Raw genomic sequence first — 24,331 nt, 5'->3', positions numbered from 1 at the left:
ATTCAGTATATTCTGCTACATATACAAACACCATTTACACTATGCATCATAACGTGTTTCTGAGATTTTTATTTATTTATTTGTATTTATATAGTGACAAAACCTTTACACAGCATTTTACAGAGATTATACATCACACACATCAGTCCCTGCCCAGGTGGAGCTTACAATCTGAAGGTGGCCATACATGTAATGATCACCAAACGAGCAGATCTCTCCCCGATATGCCCACCTTGAGTTAGGCAATATCGGGCTGATCCGATCGTGGGCCCAACGATTGGACCACAGCGATGAGCATACGAGCGGTTGGATTGACTGCATAAAAAAAACGATGTAGCCCACGATCCAACGGCATTTTTAGCCCTGTCCGATTGACACTTGGCCAACTTTTGGCCAGATATAGATCGGGGAAGCCTGTCAGAGGGCCCCAGACAGTGGGCAATAAACTGCCAACTTAATCAGATTTACACACACTATGGTCAAATTAATTAGAAGCCATTTTACTTACCTGTATGCTTTTTTGAGTGTGGGAGGAACATGGAGTATGTGGAGGAAACACACACAGACACTGGCAGAACAATGCCCAGGCCAGGTCTCCGTAGGTTATATTATGCCCCATATTTCATCTTCGTTGTAGTGCATTTATACACATGCCTGGTCGCTCCACCCAAAGTGTCTGCAGTATACTTTTCAGTGCTTCACATGCTTATAGTGTAGAGCAGTCATGTCAGACTGGTATTTTAGTGGTCACATGCAGTCCCGAGACCCTTCAGACATTTTCGTTTACACTATTGTTTCTAGTTTCAGACAATGCTTTGTGGGGATTTGGTGTTACTTTGGTTGAAAAGGCAAAGGAATATAAATTCAGCTGCAACTTTTAAATCATCATTTGACATCAACACTAACACAAAACATTGTGTTACCCGGGAACTTCCCCTCCCACTTGTAGCTACACAATTGGCAGCTGCTGTGTTGTGATTGACACCAGAGGATGACACTGTAGCTATGAAGCAGGCTTCTTCCTCTGATGTCAGTTAAAACATAGGAGGATGAAATCCTTTTGCAAAATCCCTTTATATACTATAGCATTTCTTCTTCGTTGTGTGTGCGGTCCTTCAATGAAAGTTGTTGTTGAGCCCTCCATACAATTTCAGTTTGTGAAGAACATACTTAGAAACCCTGTTCACTTGAAATAAAAAGTTAAGTTTTTACTGTAAGGCTATTTATTGTTCCCTGTGCCAGATGATAGAAGTGTACCTGCAAGTGCTGCCTGCGTGTAGCTCTCTGGGTCATTTGTAAGAATGTGTAAGACCTTTTTGGTTGTCGTGGGTTTTGTTAGTTCCCCCCCCCCCCCTCATTAATGTGCTGAGAGAGTTTTGGTAAATCTGTTTAGTTTCATAGCAGATATGTGAAAAAGTGCATACACCTGTGGCAGCCATTCATGGTACAGAAAACCTGTTTATTGCAATTGTCATTTGTGTGGTTTTATTTTTATTAAATGGATATTTTTGGTTGTATGCAAACAGCCATAGCATTGTCAAACAGTTCCTCTTTCTGAAGATCATTTGCATTTTGGGACTACCACCTTGTAGCCCCACTTCCCTTTGCACCACTCAGCCTGCACAGTGGGTTGGTTTGTCTGAATCCGCACTCACTACTCCTATACAAGTATTGCCATTTCTTTTTATCTCACTTCCCCTCCTACATAAGCCAAAATAGCAAGCATCTAGATTTAGTTAACTTTATTCACTGTTTTTTATGCTGCCTTTTAAAATGTATACATTTTAAAGTTGTGTCTGTGAAAGATATGTTCACATAGAACACTGATCCCATGACTGTGTAAAAAGTGGAACAAAACATTTACTGGTGATGTTGCTCATAGGGGTCTTTTATATGGGTGTTATTTGGGGATAACCTGCTTTTTAAGCAGTATTAAACATTGGTTTTCAGGGTCCCAACAATGGTGGGGACCCCTACAGCTGTTCTTCCATGTGCTGCCATGGTTTCAATTAAAAAATATTTTGAGTACCAGTAAGTCCCTTTAATGCCATTGATTCATTTTGCATCCCTTTGTCAATTTGCTTTAAAGTGACTGTTATCAAAGCTAAAATGATATGTTCAATAATGGAAACTTTATTTTTCAAATATAATTAAAAAGGCACTGATTTTTTTTATCCAGAAACCCCAATATCTTTGAAAATGTGAATTATGGATAGGCAGTCTTCTATTTTAAACAAGTTGTTCACCTTTACATCATACTAAAAGTTAATTTAAACAGTAGAATTCTGACACAGTTTGCAATTGAATATTTAATTTTTGTGTTTTTTGAGTTATTTAGCATTTTATTCAGCAGCTTTTCCGTTTGGAATTTCAACAGTCTGATTGCTAGGGCTCAAATTACCGTAGCAACCATGCATTGATTTCAGTAAGAGACTGGAATATGAAAGGAGTGGGCCGAATAGAAAGCCGAGTAATAAAAATAGAAATAACAGTACTTTTGTAGACTTACAAAGCCATTATTTTTAGATGGGGTCAGTGACCCCCATTTGAAAGCTGGAAACAGTCAGAAGAAGAAGGAAAATATTTAAAAACTACAAAAAAAAGAAAAAATTGAAGGCCATTTGAAAGGTTGCTTAAAATTAGCCATTCTATAACATACTAAAAGTTAGTGTAAAGGTCCCTTTAAAGGACCAGTAACATAAAAAAAATACAAATAAACTAATTAAACTTTAAAATCGCAAAGCCTTTATTAAAAAATAACTTACCAAAACTCTGCTTCCGCTCCTCTTCAGAAAAGGCGACAAAACGACGATCCATCGTGCGGGGCAGGGAGGAGAAATCGAGCGCCGCACGATGGATCACCCAATCGCTTTCTGTAGAGGAGCACAAGCGGAGGTAAGTTATTTCTTAATAAAGACTTTTAAAGTTGAATTTGTCTTGGTGTTTTTTTTTTTTCGATGTATACTAACGAATGTTTTAAAAAAAATTTTTTTATATTACTGGTCCTTTATGCAAGTAATTCAGATGTATTTAAATTATTTTCTTTGTGATAATAAAAGAAGATAAATAAAAATGTCATAGAAAAAAAGAAAAATTGATCAATGCACATTCCCTGGTCCCCTGTCATATCAGTAATCTATGCAGATGCATGTATTTACAAAGACAGGGGGTTTTTTAGTTACAAAATTATGATCATAAGATTGATAAGCCACCATACCACGTCAAGGTAAAACCCATATGGCGGTCCCTAACTATTTACCTCTGGTCATAATTTCAAATGCTAAAGCCTCCCGGCATAAGAGCATTACCTGAAAAATAAGGTCTCCCGATCTGGGTAATAGATCCCATACCTGTATATGTAACTCTACATAGGTGCTTCCCATATTCACTGCTACTGATTGAGTGAATTTACTTGCCATTGTTACAGTGATAGTAGATTCTAATCAATCTGTGACAGTATCCCCATTTGTTGTAAAAGTGGTAAAATACACGCTAAGATTTACCAGACAATTATTTTTTCAGTTCCGCATTTCTCAGACAGGAGTACTCTGCTTTATTCCTCAATGAAGAATATATCAAATGTATATGTGATTAGAATGTTATTTTAAAGATGTGAGGCAATGGTATAAAAAATTTATATTTTCTAATCTATCTCAATTATTTTTTTTTTATGATCCTGCAGTGATGCCTACAGTGGGTTTCAGTTGTGCTTCAAACTACTGAGTCAATAATGTTCTGTTGAAACAGCCAGATGAATTGCCCTGTATTCCTAACAATGGCAGTTAAACAAAAATGCCAGCACTGGTGACTTTTTCTTTTCGGAGGTGCTGTCAAGCAGGAATCAAGTAAAAAAGACTGGGGGTCATAGGCCTGAAGCATGACAGAATTGCTGGTTTGTGAGAGCAGCAGTTTTACACATGTCCATGCAGGCAAAAGTCACTGAACATTCTTCAGATTTCAAGTAATTTTTTCCTCTAAAGCTATTTTACTTTACTTCATATAACTAATGTTAAAACTGAGACCGTTTCATATACCAAAACCTATTTGAGGAGGGTTACTCTATTCCCCAAAATACTAAAAACGTTTTACAAATAAAATACAATGGGGAATAAATAGGCATAGTATACCTACATCTGTTTAATAAGGTTTGCTAGAATTGTCACATGTTACATTGTACTTTATGGCTGCTTTCTTTCAAGCATTTTTGGAGTTCTTCTGGCTGTCCCATACACTTTCTGCTGACTTTTTGCCCTTTAATCTCAAGGTACAGTAAAAGAGAACTATTGGGAAAATGAAAATGTAATATAAGCTTCAGCATACTGAAATAGGAAACTTTCTAAATACAATCAATTAAATATTCTTGTCTGATTATTACATAATCAAGTTAATCTTCACTATTCCTCTCTCAGCATCTGTTTCTCTTCATTCTGTCTTTATGCAGGAGTTGAGTGTCAGATATAACAGTTACATGCAATATATCTTATATCTTCATTCTGTCTTCATGCAGGAGTTGAGTGGCTTAACTAGATGGGGCCCCACAGCAAATACATTTGAGGGCCCCCAAAAATCGAGAGGTTGTCCTGATTACCAATATATATTGAAATTGCTCATTAATTAGGGCTTCATGGGGCCCCGTATACATAGGCGGATTTTCAATAAGGCTTGGGGAGGCTAAGCCTCCCCAAACCTGTCTGGCACCCTAATAAAATTTTAAAAAAAACTTGCTCCCTTACTGACTTGTGCTGCTATTTTAAAAGGAGTGGAAAGCTTACTGCAGTCCTTCCCGGTTCTGCTGCAACCAGCTGTGCTCTGATTGGATCATTCTCTTCATGACTCCTCCAATCAGAGCGCAGCTCTCTTGACAGACAGTAAAATGTACCAATTAATGCTACAGATGTAGGTGGGGCTGGAGAGATCGTATCTTATTGAAGGGACTGTAGAAACGATGTGTATGCTGTAACCTTTGCCAAAGCACCCCACTAGCTCATGTGCTGCAGATTTCATCCCACTCTCACAGGTTCTAAGGTACTATACTGTTTACCTTCTGAAAGCTGCCTCACTTGCTGGATTTAACATTTTGTCACCTAGCATCAGTAATATTCCTATCACCCTTGCATTAGTCCTAAATTAACTCTTTTCCCCTGAAATTTTTTTTTTGCGTTTTGGGGTTTTTTTGTTTTTGCACTTGAATTTTTTTTGTCATTGTTTTGATAATTTTTGGTTAGTTAAGGCATGGATAGGCTATAACCCTATGTTTCATTGTAGCGTGACAATGTGTGTTTGTGTGGGGGGATCTGAATGTCGGGCATCAGTACTCACTGTATATAATATGTCTGGGTGCCTACCTACTGCTTTTCACTGTATGCATCTCACTGCATATATATGTATGGGGTGTCACTGTCCATTGCATCTCACTGCATATAATGTTCCTGGGGTGTCAGTACCCACTATCTTCCTGTCAGTATACTTACCTAGGACACAATGCTTTAAAGGGGTGGTTCGCCTTTCAATTAACTTTTAGTATGTTATAGAATGGCTAATTCTAAGCAACTTTTCAACTGGACTTCAAAATTTATTTTTAATATTTTTTTAATTATTTGCGTTCTTCTTCTGACTCTTTCCAGCTTTCAAACAGGGGTCACTGACCCCATCTAACAACAAATCCGTTATTGCTACTTTTTATTCCTCATCTTTCTATTCAGGCCTCTCCTATTCATATTCCAGTCTCTTATTCAAATCAGTGCATGGTTGCTAGGGAAATTTGGACTCTAGTAATCAGATGGCTGAAATTGCTAACTGGAGAGCTGCTGAATAAAAAGCTAAATAACTCAAAAACCACAAATAATAAAAAATGAAAACCATTGCAAATTATCTCAGAATATACCTCTCTACATCATGTTAACAGTTAACTCAAAGGTGAACAACCCCTTTAATGTGCCAACAGTTTATACTTTTTTTTAGCCCTTAGGGTTAAAAAATATAGTAATTGTTGCAGTGTTTGATTTAGGCTGAGAACCCATACAAACAAACCAGATTTCAGTCTACAGCACATTTTCAATTTAAAAATGATTTCAATTTAACACTCCACAAAACGATGTCCCCTTTATTAGAATTAAGGGGAATAACTGTGAACAAAGACAGATGGATAACCCCTTTTATGTAACCTCAGTTGGAATCTCATGGAAGTGCACGTGTTAGTACTTTTACATGCATTTTAGAAAAGCACTACCACTACCAAAAGCACTATCACCTGCACTTCTGCACAGTTTTCCTGAAAGTTAGTAGACACTGCTTGAAGTGGTTTGGGGGGAACAATAATTTTTACGCCAACAGATCAATGTCTGAGATTAGCTTTAGGTCCCTCTTTAGCCTTCCCAAACAAAAAATTCACCCTCCGCCTATGCCCGTATACCTCCTGAGCCTCCCTACAACTGCAGGTTCTGCTTCCTCTGTAGTTACGCCCCTGGTGTCAGATATACATTGACAGTTAGATCCATTGTATCTTATAGGGGGGCTCCTTTTGCCTAGAAGATGTATTAGAGCTCACTCTATTAAAATCTGAAAACAATTAATTCGTACAATATTTGGTGCGTGTATGGTGGGAGAAGAGTGGACCGATATTGGCAGAAGACTTGGATATTGTTTAGCTTATCGATCGGGCTTGCTGGAAAATTTTGATTGGGCGCCTTTAAAAGCACCTGAACATTGGCCATTGTTAGTGCTAAATCGTCCGATACAGATAGAATTCTATTGTTTCTATCTGTATATCTGACGATTAAGCTCTACATGTGTGTTTTGAAACCAACAATCTTTCCTGGAAAGATCATTATTGTAATGTCTATGGCCACCTTTATGGTTTCATTCAATTAAAGTGAGATGTCTCAGAACACGGAACTGTTGGGCTTATAAAGCACAAGCTGCCCTAATAAAAGAGTGAAGGGAAGCAGGTTGTCACCCCAAACAAAATGTTATTGGGCCTTATCATTCTTCTTGTTCATAAAGTCTTTAAAAACAATTATTTGAGCCTATACATAACTACATAGCAAATCTTAAAATTATATTTCTGAATTCTCTGCAGTGCAGCTGTAGATCTATGCTAATATTGTTTCAAAATATTTTTACTTACAGCTAATGTGCTACTATGTGGGGCCGTATCATACCCCACACCCTTGCTGATTAAAGTATTATGAAATTGATAAAAGAGTTGGTTATGCCCCAGTCATGCTAGACTGCACCTCCTGGGCTCCTAGACAATGTTAAGTTTTAGACTTCTCTATAAGGTTAATAAAACACCTATGGGTGCTGAAAAGGAAAGTTACGGAGAGGGGAAAAAGTAGGGGAAAGCCTGAGCAAATGTATTTTTTATATGTTTTATTATTTTATATTATATTTATCTTCTGCCTTGCTGGCACTATAGCTCAAGGGGGTGGTGGTTGGCAGATGGACATGTCCCCAGCTTGATCGGCATTTACATGCAGTGCTGTTCATAGTTCCTTTACTACTGCTAGTTAAGGCAATAGCAGTATTGCTGTACACATGTGAACATATAACAGTCAGTTCCCAAAACCAGAGAAGTATCTTAGTGTTTGCTACAGGTCCAATTACCTATGGCAACCAATGAGCAGGCAACATTTACTGCTGATCTGTTTAAAAGCAAACATCATCAGGTTGCTATGGGCTGCTACACCATGGCAAGTTTGTGCCTTTTTTTACTTGTTAAATGTGGGGCTTTGAGTTAAAATAGGATGTGGGATCTCCTGAAATGCTGCAATAGCTCGAGTGCTGGTAGTTGCAACTAACATGTTTTTGCAGCTTGTGCTTGATAGCAATTTAGCTTTCTCTGTCAGGTGCTAATTCTAGTGTGAGAGTCACAGCTACTTCCTTATCAACCTGTTGCTGCATTCTTAGCAAACATTTCATTGAGGATTTATGATTTCAAAGTCCACATTTGGTCAGGTTCATGTGACTCCGCTTGTGATTTTATTTTCTACTGTACAGCATGCCATGTTACTCCAGAGTTATTACATAGCAAATGTCTCTGGAGAGTCTAAATTGCACAGTAATGCAAACAAGTTGTATGTAGCACCAATGGAAAATAGGGTTACATTGCTGCGGGGCCAGAACTAGAGGTAGGCAGAAGAGGCACCTACTTAGGCCACAACAATGTGGGGGTGCTGGGCTGCTACCTGTTCAAAGGTCTTCTGTCTACCCCTACTCCTGGTCTGCTCCCCTCTATCCACCTGCCCTCTATCACTCTCCCTTGCCTCCGTCACTCACCCTTACCTCCCTCCCCTTCATTGGACTCCCATCCCTCCCGTCTCTTCTATTATGGCGCATTCGGACATGTGCTCACTCTCGAGCGTGCATGGAGGGGGGGAGTAACCGAGAGGGTGCCTTGGGTGCCCAGCCCTGCATTGCTGTGTTTTTGCCTTAAAGAAAAAATAATCATGCAAATACAAATAGTACAAAAATAGTGGGGAAAGTAGTTTTTCTCCTCCGCTGTTAATTCCAGCCATTCCAGTCATTGTAAAGAGATAAACCATTGCTTAGGCAAAACTAAACGTATTTAGTTTACCATAATGGCAAGTACATACTTATAAAGGCTAGTATCACACAGTGTGATTTTTCTGACTTCACCGGAGGAGATAATGCAATCGGCTACATTCCACCCTGTTTTTACAAATGACAGGCACAGCATCTGCATACGTGCACTGACTGATAGATGCCAACCATGCATGTACGTGCATCTGTCAAGATAGGGTATAAGAGAACAATTCATATGACACCAGCACAAGAGGAGCCAGAAAAAAATATATAAATGACCCTACTGCCTGTGATGGATTTATAACATACCAAATGTAGTATTTTGCTTCCAGCAGTACAAAAAGGGACAGACACATTGCAATTACATTTACAAATAATGTTAAAACCACTGAAACTTTTATATATACATGCATACATAAATATATACATTTATACACACACACACATATATATATATATATATATATATATATATATATATATATATATATATATATATATATATTGATTTAATATATTGAATGCACCCCAACAGCATGGGTCACACCAGTGTGAGGGTGGTGTCCGCCCTCTACAAATGAGTAAGGTTTATGCTTTACATTTTCTCTTCAATCCCGGTTGACACAATTGTTCCGGTGCAGGCGAAGAGGAAAACAGCTGCCAACTTTTTTACGCATGTCAATATCGGCCCCCGTGTGACATTAGCCTATGTCTTTTAGCATTTTCTAAATGTTCCGTGTACCATATTATATATGAATGTTGCTTAAAAACAAATTATCTAAAGTGCAGTTATCCCAAACATGTAATTCACCTAGAAAGTAAACTGTATGAAGGTATCCATCATGCTAAAATCAGAACTTCCTTGTAAGTAAAATTCAAATGTAACAAAAGCCAAGAGATTGAAAGAAAGAGTGGGTAAAAACGAAGGCTCATAGCATCCAACAAGCTCTGGGTCTTTCCATTCAAACCCCCCCTCATTTCTTGTCCTCTCTTGCCCAGAATGGTAAACGAAGGCAGGGAGTGGCAAAACGATGTATTTCCTAGAACAGAGAAAATGCAGCTAGACCAGATGCTGTCATTCCTTTTCTGTAAGGCTCTTAAAGGGACCCCGTACTCTTTTAAAATCACCAGTCCATACAGCCATAGTCAATAAACTTTTTGTCTGCTTCCATTTTAGGATAATTAAGGGGTTTCTGTGTGTCTGAGCAACGGCAGTGGTTGTCAGGTGTCTCTCAGTTGCTGCTGCTTATCTGTCATATAGATACTTAGTGCAGTTGTTACAGGGTGAAGAGCTGGACAGATATTGTTTAAGCTACCAGAAAATAAACCTTTTTTAGAATGAGATGCTTCCAAGAATCTTGCCTCCATTACTTCAACAAAGTCGTTATTTCTGGTGATCTATCTGAAAACAACTAGTTGTTTGACGGTGAACAACCCCTTTAAGTTATTTGTGCTTGCAATGCTGTTGAAAGCAGAATTTGTCTGTCCCTTTCTATTCTCTGCACTGGTGACTCAGTCTGTTGATACACTGTAAGACAAGGCGGCTGATTAACAGACCTGTCTTTGCTGGGGAACTAAGACTTTTGCAACATTGTTTAAAAAGTAACAAGCAGGAGTTAAGCAAATGCTGCTTTCAATGGTAAGTGTGGTATTTTGTGGCCCTGATTTTCTCTTAGGAATGGTTGCTACAATAAAAAGTTTTTTTTTTTGTTTTTTTTTTTTATAGATCACTTCTGGTTGTATTTAAAATACAAGAATAATGTAGTATGGTGCTGCTTTATTGTAGATGAAGAACAATATTTCAGGTTAAAACACGTTTAATTAGAGTTGGGGCTGGGGGACAAGTGAATCTTGACCAAGGAGCCCAAATCATTCAAAAATCTTTGGTTACCTGAAACAAGTCCTAATGTTTTGTTGTCAAAATCTTGTGTTAACTTAAAAATAGTGACAACATTACTACACTTGTTATCAGAGAGTTTAGTTAATTATGGGGTTCCTCTGAATTTATATTTTTCTCTGCGTACAGATATATTTTTTTATTTAATTTTTTAAGCTATATTTTTTTATTACATTTATTGAGCTATATATTTTTTTTTATTTAATTTAAGCTATATATAATTTTTTTTTCAGACTAATGCAATTCTAGCTGCCCGTATAAAAGTACAGGGTTATGCATGTAACATTAATGTGCCTTCAGTGCTTATCTCTGCCGTGTCATTCATACATAATCATTGGCTTTAGTAAGGTGCACAGCATGTTCTACAAAGCCACATGAAGTGGAAGTAATAGAAGGCTCCTGTGTAGGAAAGCATATCTTTAGATTCCACTGAACACTAAAGCTCCCCATAGACGCAACGATTCTTCTTGCCGAACGACTGATTTTAGGGAAGTCCGACCAATCCTTCGAAATTCTCTGTGAATCAGCACTGGTCACTAGTTTGCCTCATCTCAATACTGTTTCCTGAAAGCAAACCCTGTAATTAAGGAAAGAGACACTGAGCTGCTCTGTTATCTTTTAGAATAACAATAATAATAATAGATATGTTGCTGTTTGAGTAAATGAACAAAAAAGAGCGGTATTATTTTGTAGAAAAATTGATTTTAATTATTCTTTGTACAAAAGCATAGTGAATAAATTGGCATACACATTTTTAGTAAAAAGTAGAGTTACATAAAGAAATCTATATGTACCACTCAATCAATCAAAATATATTTGTAGTAAGTTGATACTATCGGGCAGATCAGAATCACTGCAACATTTTGGCTCCGCATTTATCATTGGCAAATTCACCTGTTTACCAATGTACCTACAGTAGAATCCAAATTTTAGGTGTTTCAGGGGACCATGAAAAAAAACAAAAAACCTGGCCCAAGGATGATTTTGTCTAGTGAATCGGACATTGTGCTGCAATGTAGTGCAAAATGCTTTGCTAGAATTGAATCATTGTGCATCTACAGGGCTGTGATCTTTGGCTCACCTGCCTGTGTGAAGGAGAACTGAAAGGTTGTTAATCATATGATGCTAAATCAAGTCACCAAATATAAGATTTTAAAACTAGTTCTATTTTAGGCTAAGGAAATGAGACTGTTCCCCTTTTTCGTTTACCCACTGGAAGAAGAAATGCCAGCCAGCCTGTTTTATCTTCTTCCTTTCTGTTGTATGCACGGCTTGATATCTGTAATGGGGCTAATTCAAATGTATGTTGACAGCAAGCTACAGCAACAATGACAAACTCTATTGTTGTCTTTAATTATGATATAATACACAAGATATATTGGGCTTCTGTGTATGCTATGAATAAAGCATGTCTAGAAAAATTGCTTTTTTGATCTAGCACTGCTGTGCCTGTCCATGGTTAAAGGGGTTGTTCACCCTTACATTAACTTCTAGTATGATGTAGAGCAGGGATCCCCAACCTTTTGAACCCATGAGCAACATTCAGAAGTAAAAGGAGTTGGGGAGCAACACAAGCATGAAAAATGTTCTTGGGCTGCCAAATAAGGGCTGTGATTGGCCATTTGGTAGCCCCATTTAGATAGTCAACCTACATTGAGACTCTGTTTGGCAGTACACCTTGTTTTCATACAACCAAAACTTGCCTCCAAGTCTGTAATTCAAAAATAAGCACCTGCTTTGAGGCCACTGGGAGCAACATCCAAGGGGTTGGAGAGCAACATGTTGCTCACGAGCTACTGGTTGGGGATCACTGATGTAGAGAGTGATATTTTGAGACAATTTGGTTGGTTTTCATTTTTTATTACCGTATATACTCGAGTATAAGCCGAGTTTTTCAGCCCCCAAAATATGCTGAAAAACTCTACCTCGGCTTATACTCGGGTCAAGCGCAAAAACGGTCGCCGGCGTCTAAGAATAGTCGCAGGCATCCAAGAATAGTCTCCAAGAATATTCGCCGGCGTCCAAGAATGGTCGCTGGCATCCAAAAACAAGACGCCGGCACCTCCAATGGGAGCAGAAACCCTCAAAATTAAAACTTACCAGAAGCTGCTGCATTTCTCACCCTCGGCTTATACTCGAGTCAATAAGCTTTCCCAGTTTTTGGAGGTAAAATTAGGTACCTCGGCTTATACTCGGGACGGCTTACACTCGAGTATTTACGGTATTTGTGCTTTTTGAGGTATTTAGCTTTTTATTCAGCAGCTCTTTAGTTTGCAATTTCAGCCATCTGGTTGCTAGCATCCTAATTACCCTAGCAAGTATGGATTGATTTGGATGAGAAACCAGAATATGTATAGGACAGGGTCTGAATAGAAAGATGAGTAGCAAAGTAGCAATAACAATATAGCTGTAGTCTGCAAGAACATTTGTTTTTTAGAGACCGATTGTCAGCTGTTATGTTTGTCCTCTTCACTTCTGTGCCTGGTTCTCAATGACAAGAGCAGGTGCACTGGAAGCTAATACCTGATTGGCTTAAAATGTGCATCATTCTGTTTGTCCATCAGCCCCAAGGAGCAATGGACTGTATGTGCGGTGGTCAAATATGGTGGCAAGATCTCTGCTGTGGTTTGAGTGGTCTGGTACAGGAGGAGCACAGCCATTGTTGGGAGCCTGGTTGCTTCTGTTGGGGAGGGCTGGGACCCTACAGTTTATAATTCACTTTATTTTCCTTTAACTTACTTTATTAATCAGCTGAAATATGCACTATTCTCATAATACAGTATATGTATAACTAAAGTCAACTGGTCAGCTCATTACTCTTCCTTATATTAAACCATATATGCTGCCCCAGCTGTTGCTTTACTCTCTCTCTGATATTCTTTCCCCTCCATGCTTTCTTCCTCCCATCTCATGGTTACGCTGTTCAGTCAATTGCATGCTATTTTCCTGCTCTCACTTCTCCCTTCAGTGCTATTTCTGTCTTCTCCAAATTAAATTCATTATCTAAAATAGAAGGCAACAGCTGGGACTCAAATATTTCTCTTTGCCCCTAAAATGTCCAGCCAGCCTGGGGGAGGGGTGATAATTCTTCCTATCGCCTTGTTCTTTATGCAGCTGAGCTTATGAATGTTTGTGCCCCCTGGGAGGCTCACTGCTGTGTATCGGACTCTCTTCTAAATAACCACACACAGCTGGGATATGCCAGACATTATAAATATATCTTTTTGTAAAACAGTGCCATTCTGCACTCTGACATATTGGCTTTCAAGAACTCTTCTTACACCAGTTTTTTTTTTCTTAACCAGCAAATATGAGAAGTATTGAGATCCTGTTTTTAGTCCCTTGTCCCAACATTCCTTCATCTCTGTCTACTACTAAGAAATCCCCCTTTGTAGCAATAACAAGGAACTTTCCCCACTGTTTCATTTTACATGTGTCACTGAACTTTTCATTTTCACATACAAAACACTTCCTGTTCTACATCTGGTAAAAATACTCATTTTTCTGCTGCCTATCAGTGAATAAAATGCCAGCCTTCCTTTTCTGTGTCCGCTATTGCCCGTTGGCATATTTAAATCTGTCATCAGTTTTTCCACCCTTTCTAGGGCTGCCCTCTAATCCAGTGACCCCAACTATGACATAGCTTATGGTCACTCCATTCTTTCTCTCTCCAGAGCACTTTTTTGCTCTGCCCTATAATCTTTCTCCCCATTATTCCCTCCTTTTGTGCTCTTTCCTCTCTCCATGGCTTGCTGAAGCACCCAGCCCCTTATCTCACTAAAAGCACACACAAGGTAATTAGTGCAAATGCAATCTGCAAAGTGGAAGGAAGATTCATGGAGTAATGCAGTCAGGCAGTTTCGGCCTCCCCGGCTATTGCTAAATGTGTGGCTCCCTTGGGAAGCAATTTACCCTACCCTCCTGATTGCTGCACTTCTCTTATTCAACCCATTGTCCAAATAAGCATATCAGTGACACTTAAAGTGGGATGTTCATGTCCAAATAATATAACATCCAACTGACCTGCCAGCTATTGTAACTGTTTTAAAGGGGAAGTTTTTCTCATTTTTTTTGCACAAGTTCAGTAAATAGGCCTAACCTCCATTTTGTCCATTGTTTTATTACTTACCTCGCAAGGAACAAACATGGAGTAGCTTTGCCTGTTTTGGTCAAGAAATAAAACCATATTTTTTTTTGTGCTCATAACAAGCCCTGGTTATTTAACTCGTATTAAACGTGTCTCTTTAAAGGAGAAACAAACCCTTAATAAAAAAAATCCTACCCCCCTACCCTACATAGACCCGCCAGCCTAGCTGCCCCCCCCTGGGCAAATTCCCCTAACTCTTTACTTACCCCTCCATGCAGATTCTGTCCAGCGGAGTTCACGGGCGCCATCTTCAGCCGCTTCTGTAATCTTCAGAATGAGACCAGCGTTTCTGCAATTTTCGTGAGTTTCGGCACATGCGCAGGTGTCGCGGAGCAGAATATTGCTCCAACTGCGCATGCGCCACTTCGCTGGTCTCATTCCGGAGATTACCGAACAGAAGAAGATGGCTGTCGTCAACTCCACTGGACAGAATCGGTATGGAGGGGTAGGTAAAGAGTTAGGGACATTTGCTGGTGGGAAGGTAGCAGCTATGCTGGGGGGGGGGTCTGTGTAGGGTACGGGGGTTATGGTTTTTTTATTAAGGGCTTTTCTCCTTTAAGGATGAGTGGGGGTAAAATAAATAGTAGCATAGTAGAAAGGTTGGTAGTTCTAAATGATGTAAATATGTTAACCAAGAAAGAAGGTCAGCACATTCAAACTTTAGTACAAGGATATCCTTTCAAGTGCTTTCATACTAATGGAATATGTCTCTGCGAGTGGCGCAACAGTTTTTTGCTTGATGTTGCTTAAAGCAGATCTGTCTAAAGCTTTGACCGTGTGACTTGATCTCTTCCAGCCTGCTTTCCTATCTTAGTAGTGTAAAGCAGGCTGGGAAAGATCACTTCACACTGTAAAAGATTCAGATATATTTTATTTAAGTAAAATCAAATATTGTGAGTTACTTTGTACTAGATAATGTCACATTAAGTTAAAGTTGCTGACTGATTGGTTTATTTATTTTTAGGTCTGATGATACTGTGTGGATATTTTTCTCTCTGAGACTTTACAGTATATATTGCCCCAACATGTCGGTGGTACAGGTAAGTTATGATAACATCACAAGTTTACCCAATTATAGCCTTAGCAGTGGCGTAACTAGACAATACTGGGCCCCACAGAAAATAATTTTTCAGGCCCACAAAATGTGTATGTCAATATTTATTGAAAGTGTGTATGAATTAGGGCCTCATAGGGCCCCTTTACTTCCAGCCCCCCCCCCCCCAGCCGCAGGGTCTGCTTTCTCTTTAGTTACTGCCCAGAGCCTCCAGATCCCAGATTTGCAGTACATCATTTCTTTAGTGATGGGCAGTGTCCATTAAAACAAATCACCGACTGCACAGTTGGCTCCAGCTCAGAAATGGAGCAGTGACTAGAATATGCCATGAACATTAACAACCAATTTATTTTATGTATTCTCACATCACCTCTCTTTATTGGCCCATCTTTTAGATAATTGTTAAATGGTTAACATTTTTAAAGTTCATGCTTGTTCTGTTTAAGACTTTAATTCAGTTTTTTTGGTTTTTTTTTTCTTAAAGGCCCCTTGGCAGGCTGGAATTGAATGCATTGCTAACTATGACTTCCAAGGAAAGGCTGAGCAGGACCTTGATTTTAGTAAAGGTGAAGTGCTGACCATTGTGGCTGTGACAAAGGTAACAAAGAACTGTTTCATGTGCATTGTTTCAAGAGTCAGAACCAGGAGAGAGGGTAGAAAAGAGAAATGGATAAACAAACACTGCTATGAAATTGCAAATAGATATACAAGTAATGTTAAAGGTACACAAAAATGACTAAAGTATGTTGGAAAGTTGTTGAAGGAAAGGCTAAGTTTACTTGGGGGTGCCAAAAGTTTGTTCCCCCAAGTGTTTGTATATACTTACCAGAAACCCTGGCCTGGTGCTCCTATCAGCAAAAAACTGATCCAGAGATTCTTCCGGAGCGATCTACTTCCCTCTTCAAATTTCCCAGGGCAGATGCATGCACAGTACAATTAAAAATAGCCGACTTATTCGTTAAAGTTTGGCTTTTCGCGATACTGCACATGCGCACTGGCACATAGAAAGAAGAAGGAAGCTGATTGCTCCGTGCTGCTCGCTGGAATGTTAAAAATATGGTTAGGAAGAGAGGACTATCACAGTTTAATGTACATGAACTACACACAGAAAGACACTGATTCCTTTAAAGGGGTTATTCACCTTTGAGATAACTTTTAGTATGATGTAGAAAGTGATATTCTGAGACTATTTGCAATTTATTTTTATTATTGAAGGGTTTTGAGTTATTTATCATATTATTCAGCAGCTCTTCAATTTACATCTTAAACAATCTGGTAACTAGGGTCCAAATTACCCTAGCAACCATGCATTGATTTGAATAAGAGACTGGAATATGAATAGGAGAGGGCCTGAATAGAAGGATCAGTAATAAAAAGGAGCAATAACAATACAGTTATAGCCTTACAGAGCATTTGTTTTTTAGAAGGGAGTCAGTGACACCCATTTTAAAGCTGCAAAGGGTTAGAAGAAATAGGCAAATGACTATAAAAAATAAATAATGAAAACCAATTGAAAAAGTTGCTTAGAATTGACCGTTCTATAACATAATAAAAGTTACTCTAAAGGTGAACCACCCCTTTAATGGCTGTAGTGTTGTTCCTATTGTCATGAATAGCAAGTGTTGAGAATTGTACTGCATGGGAAATGTGCATGTCTGTGGTAACTGAGTAATTTCCCTTCCATAGCAGTATGAAGCAAATCACTGCAGGTAGTGATGAATCTGAAACATGAATTACTTGAAAATACCCCTGTGGTGCTTTATATTCAGGCCTGGATTTGTGGAGAGGCCACTGGGGCCTAGGGCGGCAGGATTTTAGGGGGTAGCATGCTGCCCAACCACACCCACATTGGTTCAGAAACACTGGGGATGCACAGGAGATACAATAGTTTTTCAAATTTTCCATGCACCAATCCCCATTGCTCTAGTCCCAATGATGAAAATTTGAGTGAATAAAAGGGAGGGGAGGGGGGCTATGAATGACAGAGGGCCTAGGGGTGTGTGCTATGTAAATCTGGCCCTGTTTATATTCCATTGATATGAATGTGTAGTAAATTAGAGCATATAGTGGTGTGTGTGTGTGGGGGGGGTGATGGCCCATGTGCCATACCTTTTATAGTGTAACCTATCATTCCAAGTTTGTCCTCCTCGCTTCTTCCATAGATGAAAGGAAATTTTAGCAGCAGCCTATTATGAGTAGCAGATTTATTAAGGTCTGAATAGCAAATTTGAATTTATTTTGGTGTCAAAAAGGCTCAGATTACACAGCAGGTAAACTCTGTAGAACATAATGGTGTTATTTGTCATCCACTATTTAACCTGTAGCCTTTTAACATATAGCCTTTTTTCCATTTCCACCATTGCTCAGCAGCTTGTTTATATGAATTAGTTTATTATAGTATAGATCAGTTTCACCAGTGCAGGGCTATTGTAATTACTTTAAAACACTTTAATTACTTTTAAGATACTGTTCCTTTATGCCCTCAACTGCCATGCTCCTCTCAAAGCCTTTCTACCAGCACATCTTTCACCATAGCACTCACTTGTTCTGCACTGGTGCAAGTAGGTATTGCACAGTTGTGTAAGTTGTGACATTAGTCAAATGAGCAGATCTTATAATGTATGGCCGGCTTAAGGCAGATGCTCCCCTTCTAGAGAATCCACCAGGAAGCCAATTTCTTGCTACCTGCACTATTATGATATACACCATGATATGTTTGTATGCATGCAGGTAATTCGCATTTCCACATTTATTTAATACTGAATGCAATTAAGATTTATTCAGTAACAGCTTTGACAACACACTTTTGTTTACACAGTCTTTCTTATAGTAAAAGGTGTTGCACAATTACCAGCTTAAAATATAATATGCAGACTAAAAAATTGCAGGGCTACATGTGAGGCTATAAATGTTGCAATGCTTTTTAACGACATTTGTCTAAAGTGTTAGATTAACTTCATGGAGGCAGAAACTTATGTACCTCTTGTTTTCTTCATTAAGGATCCCAATTGGTACAAGGCAAAGAACAAAGTGGGGAGAGTGGGCTTTATTCCTGCAAACTATGTCCAGAAGAGAGAAGGAGTGAAATCTGGAACCAAACTCAGCCTTATGCCGTGAGTATATTGAGCAAGAAAACGACAACTTTTAAACATCAAAGCCTTTGTTTGCTATTATTTTAACTGGATTTCTAAGAGCGGTTAACTTTTTCTTAATGAAGTCATTCTGTGAGCCTCTCATGAAAGCTCTACGGTCAACATTGGAGGTATACTATAAAAATGTGTTCAGTAGCAGACAAGGACGTTATTATTTATCTTGTGATGCCACCACAGATCTTCTGAACATTATTTTTTTTGTAAGATTTTCTTTATTGAGATTTTTTCCAACCATAGTAGTTTAGGAAAGGAAAGTTAAAGAGAAGGGGGGATAGAGATTGAAATAAGGAAAATGAAGAAGAAGAAGATTGAAAAGAGAAGGGGGGATGGGCTCCCCTATACAGAGCTTCAATCAAAGATTATGTCAATACCATCCTAGGAAGGGGGTCGGCTAGTGTAACTATGTCGCTCTGCTTTCCAGCCCACCGAGAGGATAAGCATCTAGGTAACCATGTCTCTTACTAGCCAGCCACCCCATCTCCTGAACATTATAAAATGCTGCTGTGATTTTGGCCCTGGTTGCAATGGCTGCAAATATGCTGTGGCAGCCATTACAGGGGTTGTTCACCTTTTGAGTGACTTTACGGATGCTATTGAGAGTTATTCTGAGATAATTTGCAATTGCTTTTCATTTGTTATCATTTGTGGATGTAGTTTTATTTGGTAGCTCTCCATACTGCAGTTTCAGTAAGCTGGTTGCTAGGGTCAAACTTACCCTAGCAATCATGCGTTAGTTTGAATAAGAGACTGGAATATGAATAGGAGAGCAATTCAAGTAGTAATATAAATACATTTGTAGCCTCATGGTGCATTTGTTTTGATGGGGTTAGTGGCCCACATTTGAAAGCAGGAAAGAGTCAGAAGAAGAAGGCAAACAATTCAAAAACTATAATAAATAATGAAGACCAAAAGTTGCTTAGAATTGGCTGTGCTGTAACATACTTAAAGTTAACTTAAAGGTGAACTGCCCTGTAAAAATGTTTGCAAACATTTCCTGGTATTTAACAGAAATGGCAAACTCCCATTTGGATTCCTATGCATAATCCCCATGCACGCCTATATCAAATGACATGCAGAACTAATATGTTAAGCTGTAAGACAATACTCAAATCAAAAATGTTTTATGCTCGTTATATCCCATTCAGAGGCTTTAAAGAGTGACAAACTTTTGTATCTTAGTCTCTTATGGTACATTTTTGTCCAGAAAGGAACAGACTGTTGCTGTTTACTTATTTGTTATTGGAGGTTTCTGTGACTAGTGAGCTCCTTATACTGAATTTCTAGCAGTTTGATGTTTTGTGTGAGAATTGAAATGCAGCACTAGCTTGACAAAATGTGACCAGTCCACCCTAGCAATTTGCAGACAAATTAACATGCACATTTTATATATAAAGTGCTGCTAATGTGATCATATCTACATATATATTTTTAAGATGCACATTTGCAGCAGTTCCTTTTTCCCAAATTGCCCCAAATTCAAGCTGCATTATATTTGTACAGTGGCAAAATTCCTACTTACAAGGAAATCTTGATCTGAACAGTTGTAGTCAGTTGAAAAAAGAGTTGATACATGGTTGTTTGCCATATGAACCATTTATTTCCAGTTCAGTTGATTGCTTTCTATTTTTTGTTATTTTAGACTCTTCTTGCTAATATTGAAGTTACATTTTTTGCCATTTTATGTCACTGACCCCATCTAATAACAAATGCTCTCCGAAGCTACACATTTTTTGTTATTGGTACTTAAATTACTCATCTTTCTATTCACGTCATTTCCTATTCTTATTTCAGTCTCTTATGCAAATCAGTGCATGATTGCTAAGGTAATTTGGACCCTAGCAACCAGATTGCTCAAACTGGAAAATGAAGAGATGCTGGATAAAAAGCTAAATAACTCAAAAACCACAAATAATAAAAAATGAAAACCAATTGCAAATTGTCTCACAATATCACTTTCTACGTCTTACTTAAAGTTAACTCAAAAGTGAACAACCCCTTTAAGCTTAACTTTTATAAAAAATAAAAAAACTTTCAAAAAGAAAAGCCATTCAAAAAAGTTGATCTTTCTGGTATTTCACCTGAAATTAACTGAACTGTAAAAGTGTTTCAAAATTAAAGGGGTTGTTCACCTTTAAGTTAACTTTTAGTATGATGTAGAAAGTGATATTCTGAGACTATTTGCAATTGGTTTTAATTTTTTATTATTTGTGTTTTTTGTTATTTTGGTTTTTATTCAGTTTGCAGTGCCAACAATCTGGTTGCTAGGGTACAAAATATCCTAGCAACCATGTATTGATTTGAATGAGAATATGGAACATAAAGATGAGTCATAAAAGTAGCAATAACAACAAATTTGTAGCTTTACAGAGCATTTGTTTTTAGATGGAGTCAGTGACCCCTTTTTGAAAGCTGGAAAGAGTCAGGAGAAGAAGGCAAATAATTCATAAACTATGACAAATCAATAATGAGGACCAATTGAAAAGTTGCCTAGAATTGTCCATTCTATACCATACTAAAAGTTAACCTGAAGGTGAACCACCCATTTAATATTGCTATCCTGAAAACAAAATGAACTGTGTGCTTAAAACATCTATCATAATCAGCAAGTGTCAAAGTATCGAATTTAAATCCATTATATACAGTTAATGCTTTTACTTTGAATGTCATATGCTTGTCACTTCTCTGTCTACTTCTTTCAGCTTATATCATGTTCTGCCCTTACAGATGGTTTCATGGCAAGATAACCCGAGAGCAGGCTGAACTTCTCCTATGTCCTCCCGAGACAGGCTTGTTCCTTGTGCGGGAGAGTACAAACTATCCTGGAGATTATACTCTATGTGTGAGTTGTGAAGGGAAAGTGGAGCATTACCGCATTATCTATTCTTCTGGCAAGCTGAGCATTGACGAAGAGGAATACTTTGAAAATCTCATGCAACTGGTGGAGGTATGAAACCCGGGCCACCATTAGAGGGAAGGTGTTGGAAAGGTTAACATCCGATTAGGGTCTAACCGAATACTTTAAAGCAGAGGAACCTGGTAGGGTGGGCTTCATGGTAAAGTGGTGGGGTTTGCTGGTTGCAAATATATTGCAATATATGGACAAACAGTCCCTGTTGTGTTTAAAGGATAAGGCACTTTTAGTAGCTTAAGGCACAGAATGTTTCAATGTCCTTAATATATTGATAATGGGTTGAGTGCAGAGGACTTCTTGTATTTGTCTGTATAAATTTTGTGGACCCAATACCGAGCCCTGAGCCCACTAAGAACCTTACTCCAAGCCGAGAGTTTAGAAAATTTCGTATGTTGGTGCTTCATGTTGGCCAGTGCATGGTGAATCAACAGAAGAGGAAGTGGAATTGAATCTGGCATAAAGCTGTAGAATAGCTGTTCTTAGAAAAAGAATTGCTTCTGCCATATCCTCCTTCATAGAAGCTTCTAAATCTGATTGGATTATTTTCAGTGCTTGTATTTAAGTTAATTAGGAGTCGGACTCTAGATACCCAAAATTGCTTCCAACTCCACAACTCTAACTCCACAGCTGTGTTCCTTTGTATGCTTTAATAAGGTTTGTCTGTGACTAAATCTAAAATAAGATCATAGAAGCAGGTACTTTCTGCATGCAAGATTCTTATCCATTGAGCAAGCCAAAGGCTTGTTGTCATTTTATTTGGTTCTTTTAAAGTGCTCATCATGTATCTGATACATACAATATTAGAGGCTGGGAAATAATGGATATTTTAGAAATGAATTGTGCAATGTTCTAGTAATAAAATCAGAAACCTGGAATCTTTGCCCACCAATCGTTACTGTTACCTTATTTCTAATTACGGTATAAATTATTTGCTACACCACCCATATTTATCAGAAGCAGTTAGATGCATTACATACTGGCTACATGGTTGAGTAAGTCCTCATTGTGAAATCAAAGTGCACAGGGTTATATACAATGGAGAAAAAAAGCATATTAAGCCATCGAGCTAGTGGGTCCAGGCCCTGCCAGATCAATTTTTATAGCACATTTTAAGGGACGTGACACAATAATATATTGAATGTGAAGGCTGTAATGGTTAACCTGGAGAGAACAAGGGCTGTGAATTCGGTTAAAATCCGACTCCTCAATTTATGGTACATCTGACTCCTCTGTTTTTAAAGGAACAGTAGCACCAAAATCTCAAAGTAATTAAAGTAAAATATCAAAGTAATTAAAATATAATGTACTGTTGCTCTGCACTGGTAAAAGCTGTGTGTGTTTGCTTCAGAAAGACTTCTACAGTTTATATAAACAAGCTGCTGTGTAGCCATTGGGGCAGCCAATCAAACTGGAAAAAAGGATAAAAGGCACAGGTTACATATCACATAATAGATAAGCCCTGCCCAGTACAATGGTGTTTTGTAACCTAAACCTTTTTTCCAACTAAAATGGCTGCCCCATTGCTACACAGCAGCTTGTTTATATAAACTATAGTAGTGTTTCTGAAGAAAACACACCAGTTTTACCAGTACAGAGCAACAGTACATTATATTTTAATTCCTTTGATACAGTTTTTACCAGTGCATGCTAACAGTATACTATATGTTAATTACTTGAAAACACTTTCATATTTTGGTGTTACTGTTCATTTAATATACAAATGCATTTGTAGGGATGCACCGAATCCAGGATTCGGTTTGGGATTCGGACTTTTTCAGCAGGATTCGAATTTCTTCTGCCATATCCTACTTCATAGGAGCTCTTAAATCTGATTTTGATTATTTTCAGTGCTTGTATTTAAAGTTATTAGGAGTCTGAGACGGTACATTGCTTCCAAATCCACAACTCCACAGATTTGTAGACAACCCAGTGTGGAAAAGACACAAATGTCATCCAGGGTTATTACCCCCAATTGGCTTTAATACCCTTGTCATCCAATAATATTAATACAGCATATTGGTGATTTTGGTAGCCTGGGTTTGTGTTAAATGCAGCTACTGGATCTGGATTTATACTACTGGTTCACATCTCGTGTTGTCTCTGCAAAAAAAAAAAATTCAGCAGCCATGCATTAAGTTGAATAAGTGCAATATGAACAGTAGAGGCCTGAATAGAAATATGAGTAATAAAAAGTAGCAATAACTATACATTTGTGATGGGGTCAGTGACCCTTCATTTGAAAACTGAAAAGCGTCGGAAAAAGGCAAATAATTCAAAAAAAATAATAATAAAGATTAATTGAAAAGCTTCTTAGAATTTCTATGACATGCTAAAAGTTAAATAGAACTTATCCACTTATCCACACAAGCAGCATCTTGTCTATTGTGTGCAGGTAGACAATAAATGTGATGGGTGAAATGTTACATATTTTTCATATTCTCTGTTCTGATCTTTCTGCCGCTGTTCTTTGTTGATTTCTCATGGTTCTTGGTTAAATAAAAGTCAATGTTGTAGCCATGTAGACCACAAGATGCTCACATTAAGCAAGTTATTGTTGCCACTATGCAATGTGTATACCATGTCATAAGCATTTGTGCACAGTGCAGCTAGACTGCTGATGTGAGCC

At 38.2% G+C, this 24,331-nt stretch overlaps 1 protein-coding gene across 3 annotated transcripts in view; it reads left to right on the top strand.

The window, feature by feature from the left end:
* csk.L (C-terminal Src kinase L homeolog) overlaps nt 1-24,331 on the top strand; it is a 48,891-nt gene that overhangs the window by 13,296 nt on the left and 11,264 nt on the right. The window contains exons 2-6 of one of the 3 annotated variants that reach the window (XM_018250591.2): nt 3,683-3,961; nt 15,553-15,628; nt 16,127-16,240; nt 18,643-18,755; nt 21,519-21,738. In XM_018250591.2, the coding sequence (XP_018106080.1) occupies nt 3,918-3,961; nt 15,553-15,628; nt 16,127-16,240; nt 18,643-18,755; nt 21,519-21,738 (567 nt within the window). In that variant the 5' untranslated portion in view covers nt 3,683-3,917. 3 annotated transcript variants of the gene reach the window in all.

Source organism: Xenopus laevis, chromosome 3L, assembly GCF_017654675.1.
Source record: "Xenopus laevis strain J_2021 chromosome 3L, Xenopus_laevis_v10.1, whole genome shotgun sequence".
NCBI lineage: Eukaryota > Metazoa > Chordata > Amphibia > Anura > Pipidae > Xenopus > Xenopus laevis.
This window is presented reverse-complemented; position numbering and strand designations above follow the sequence as displayed.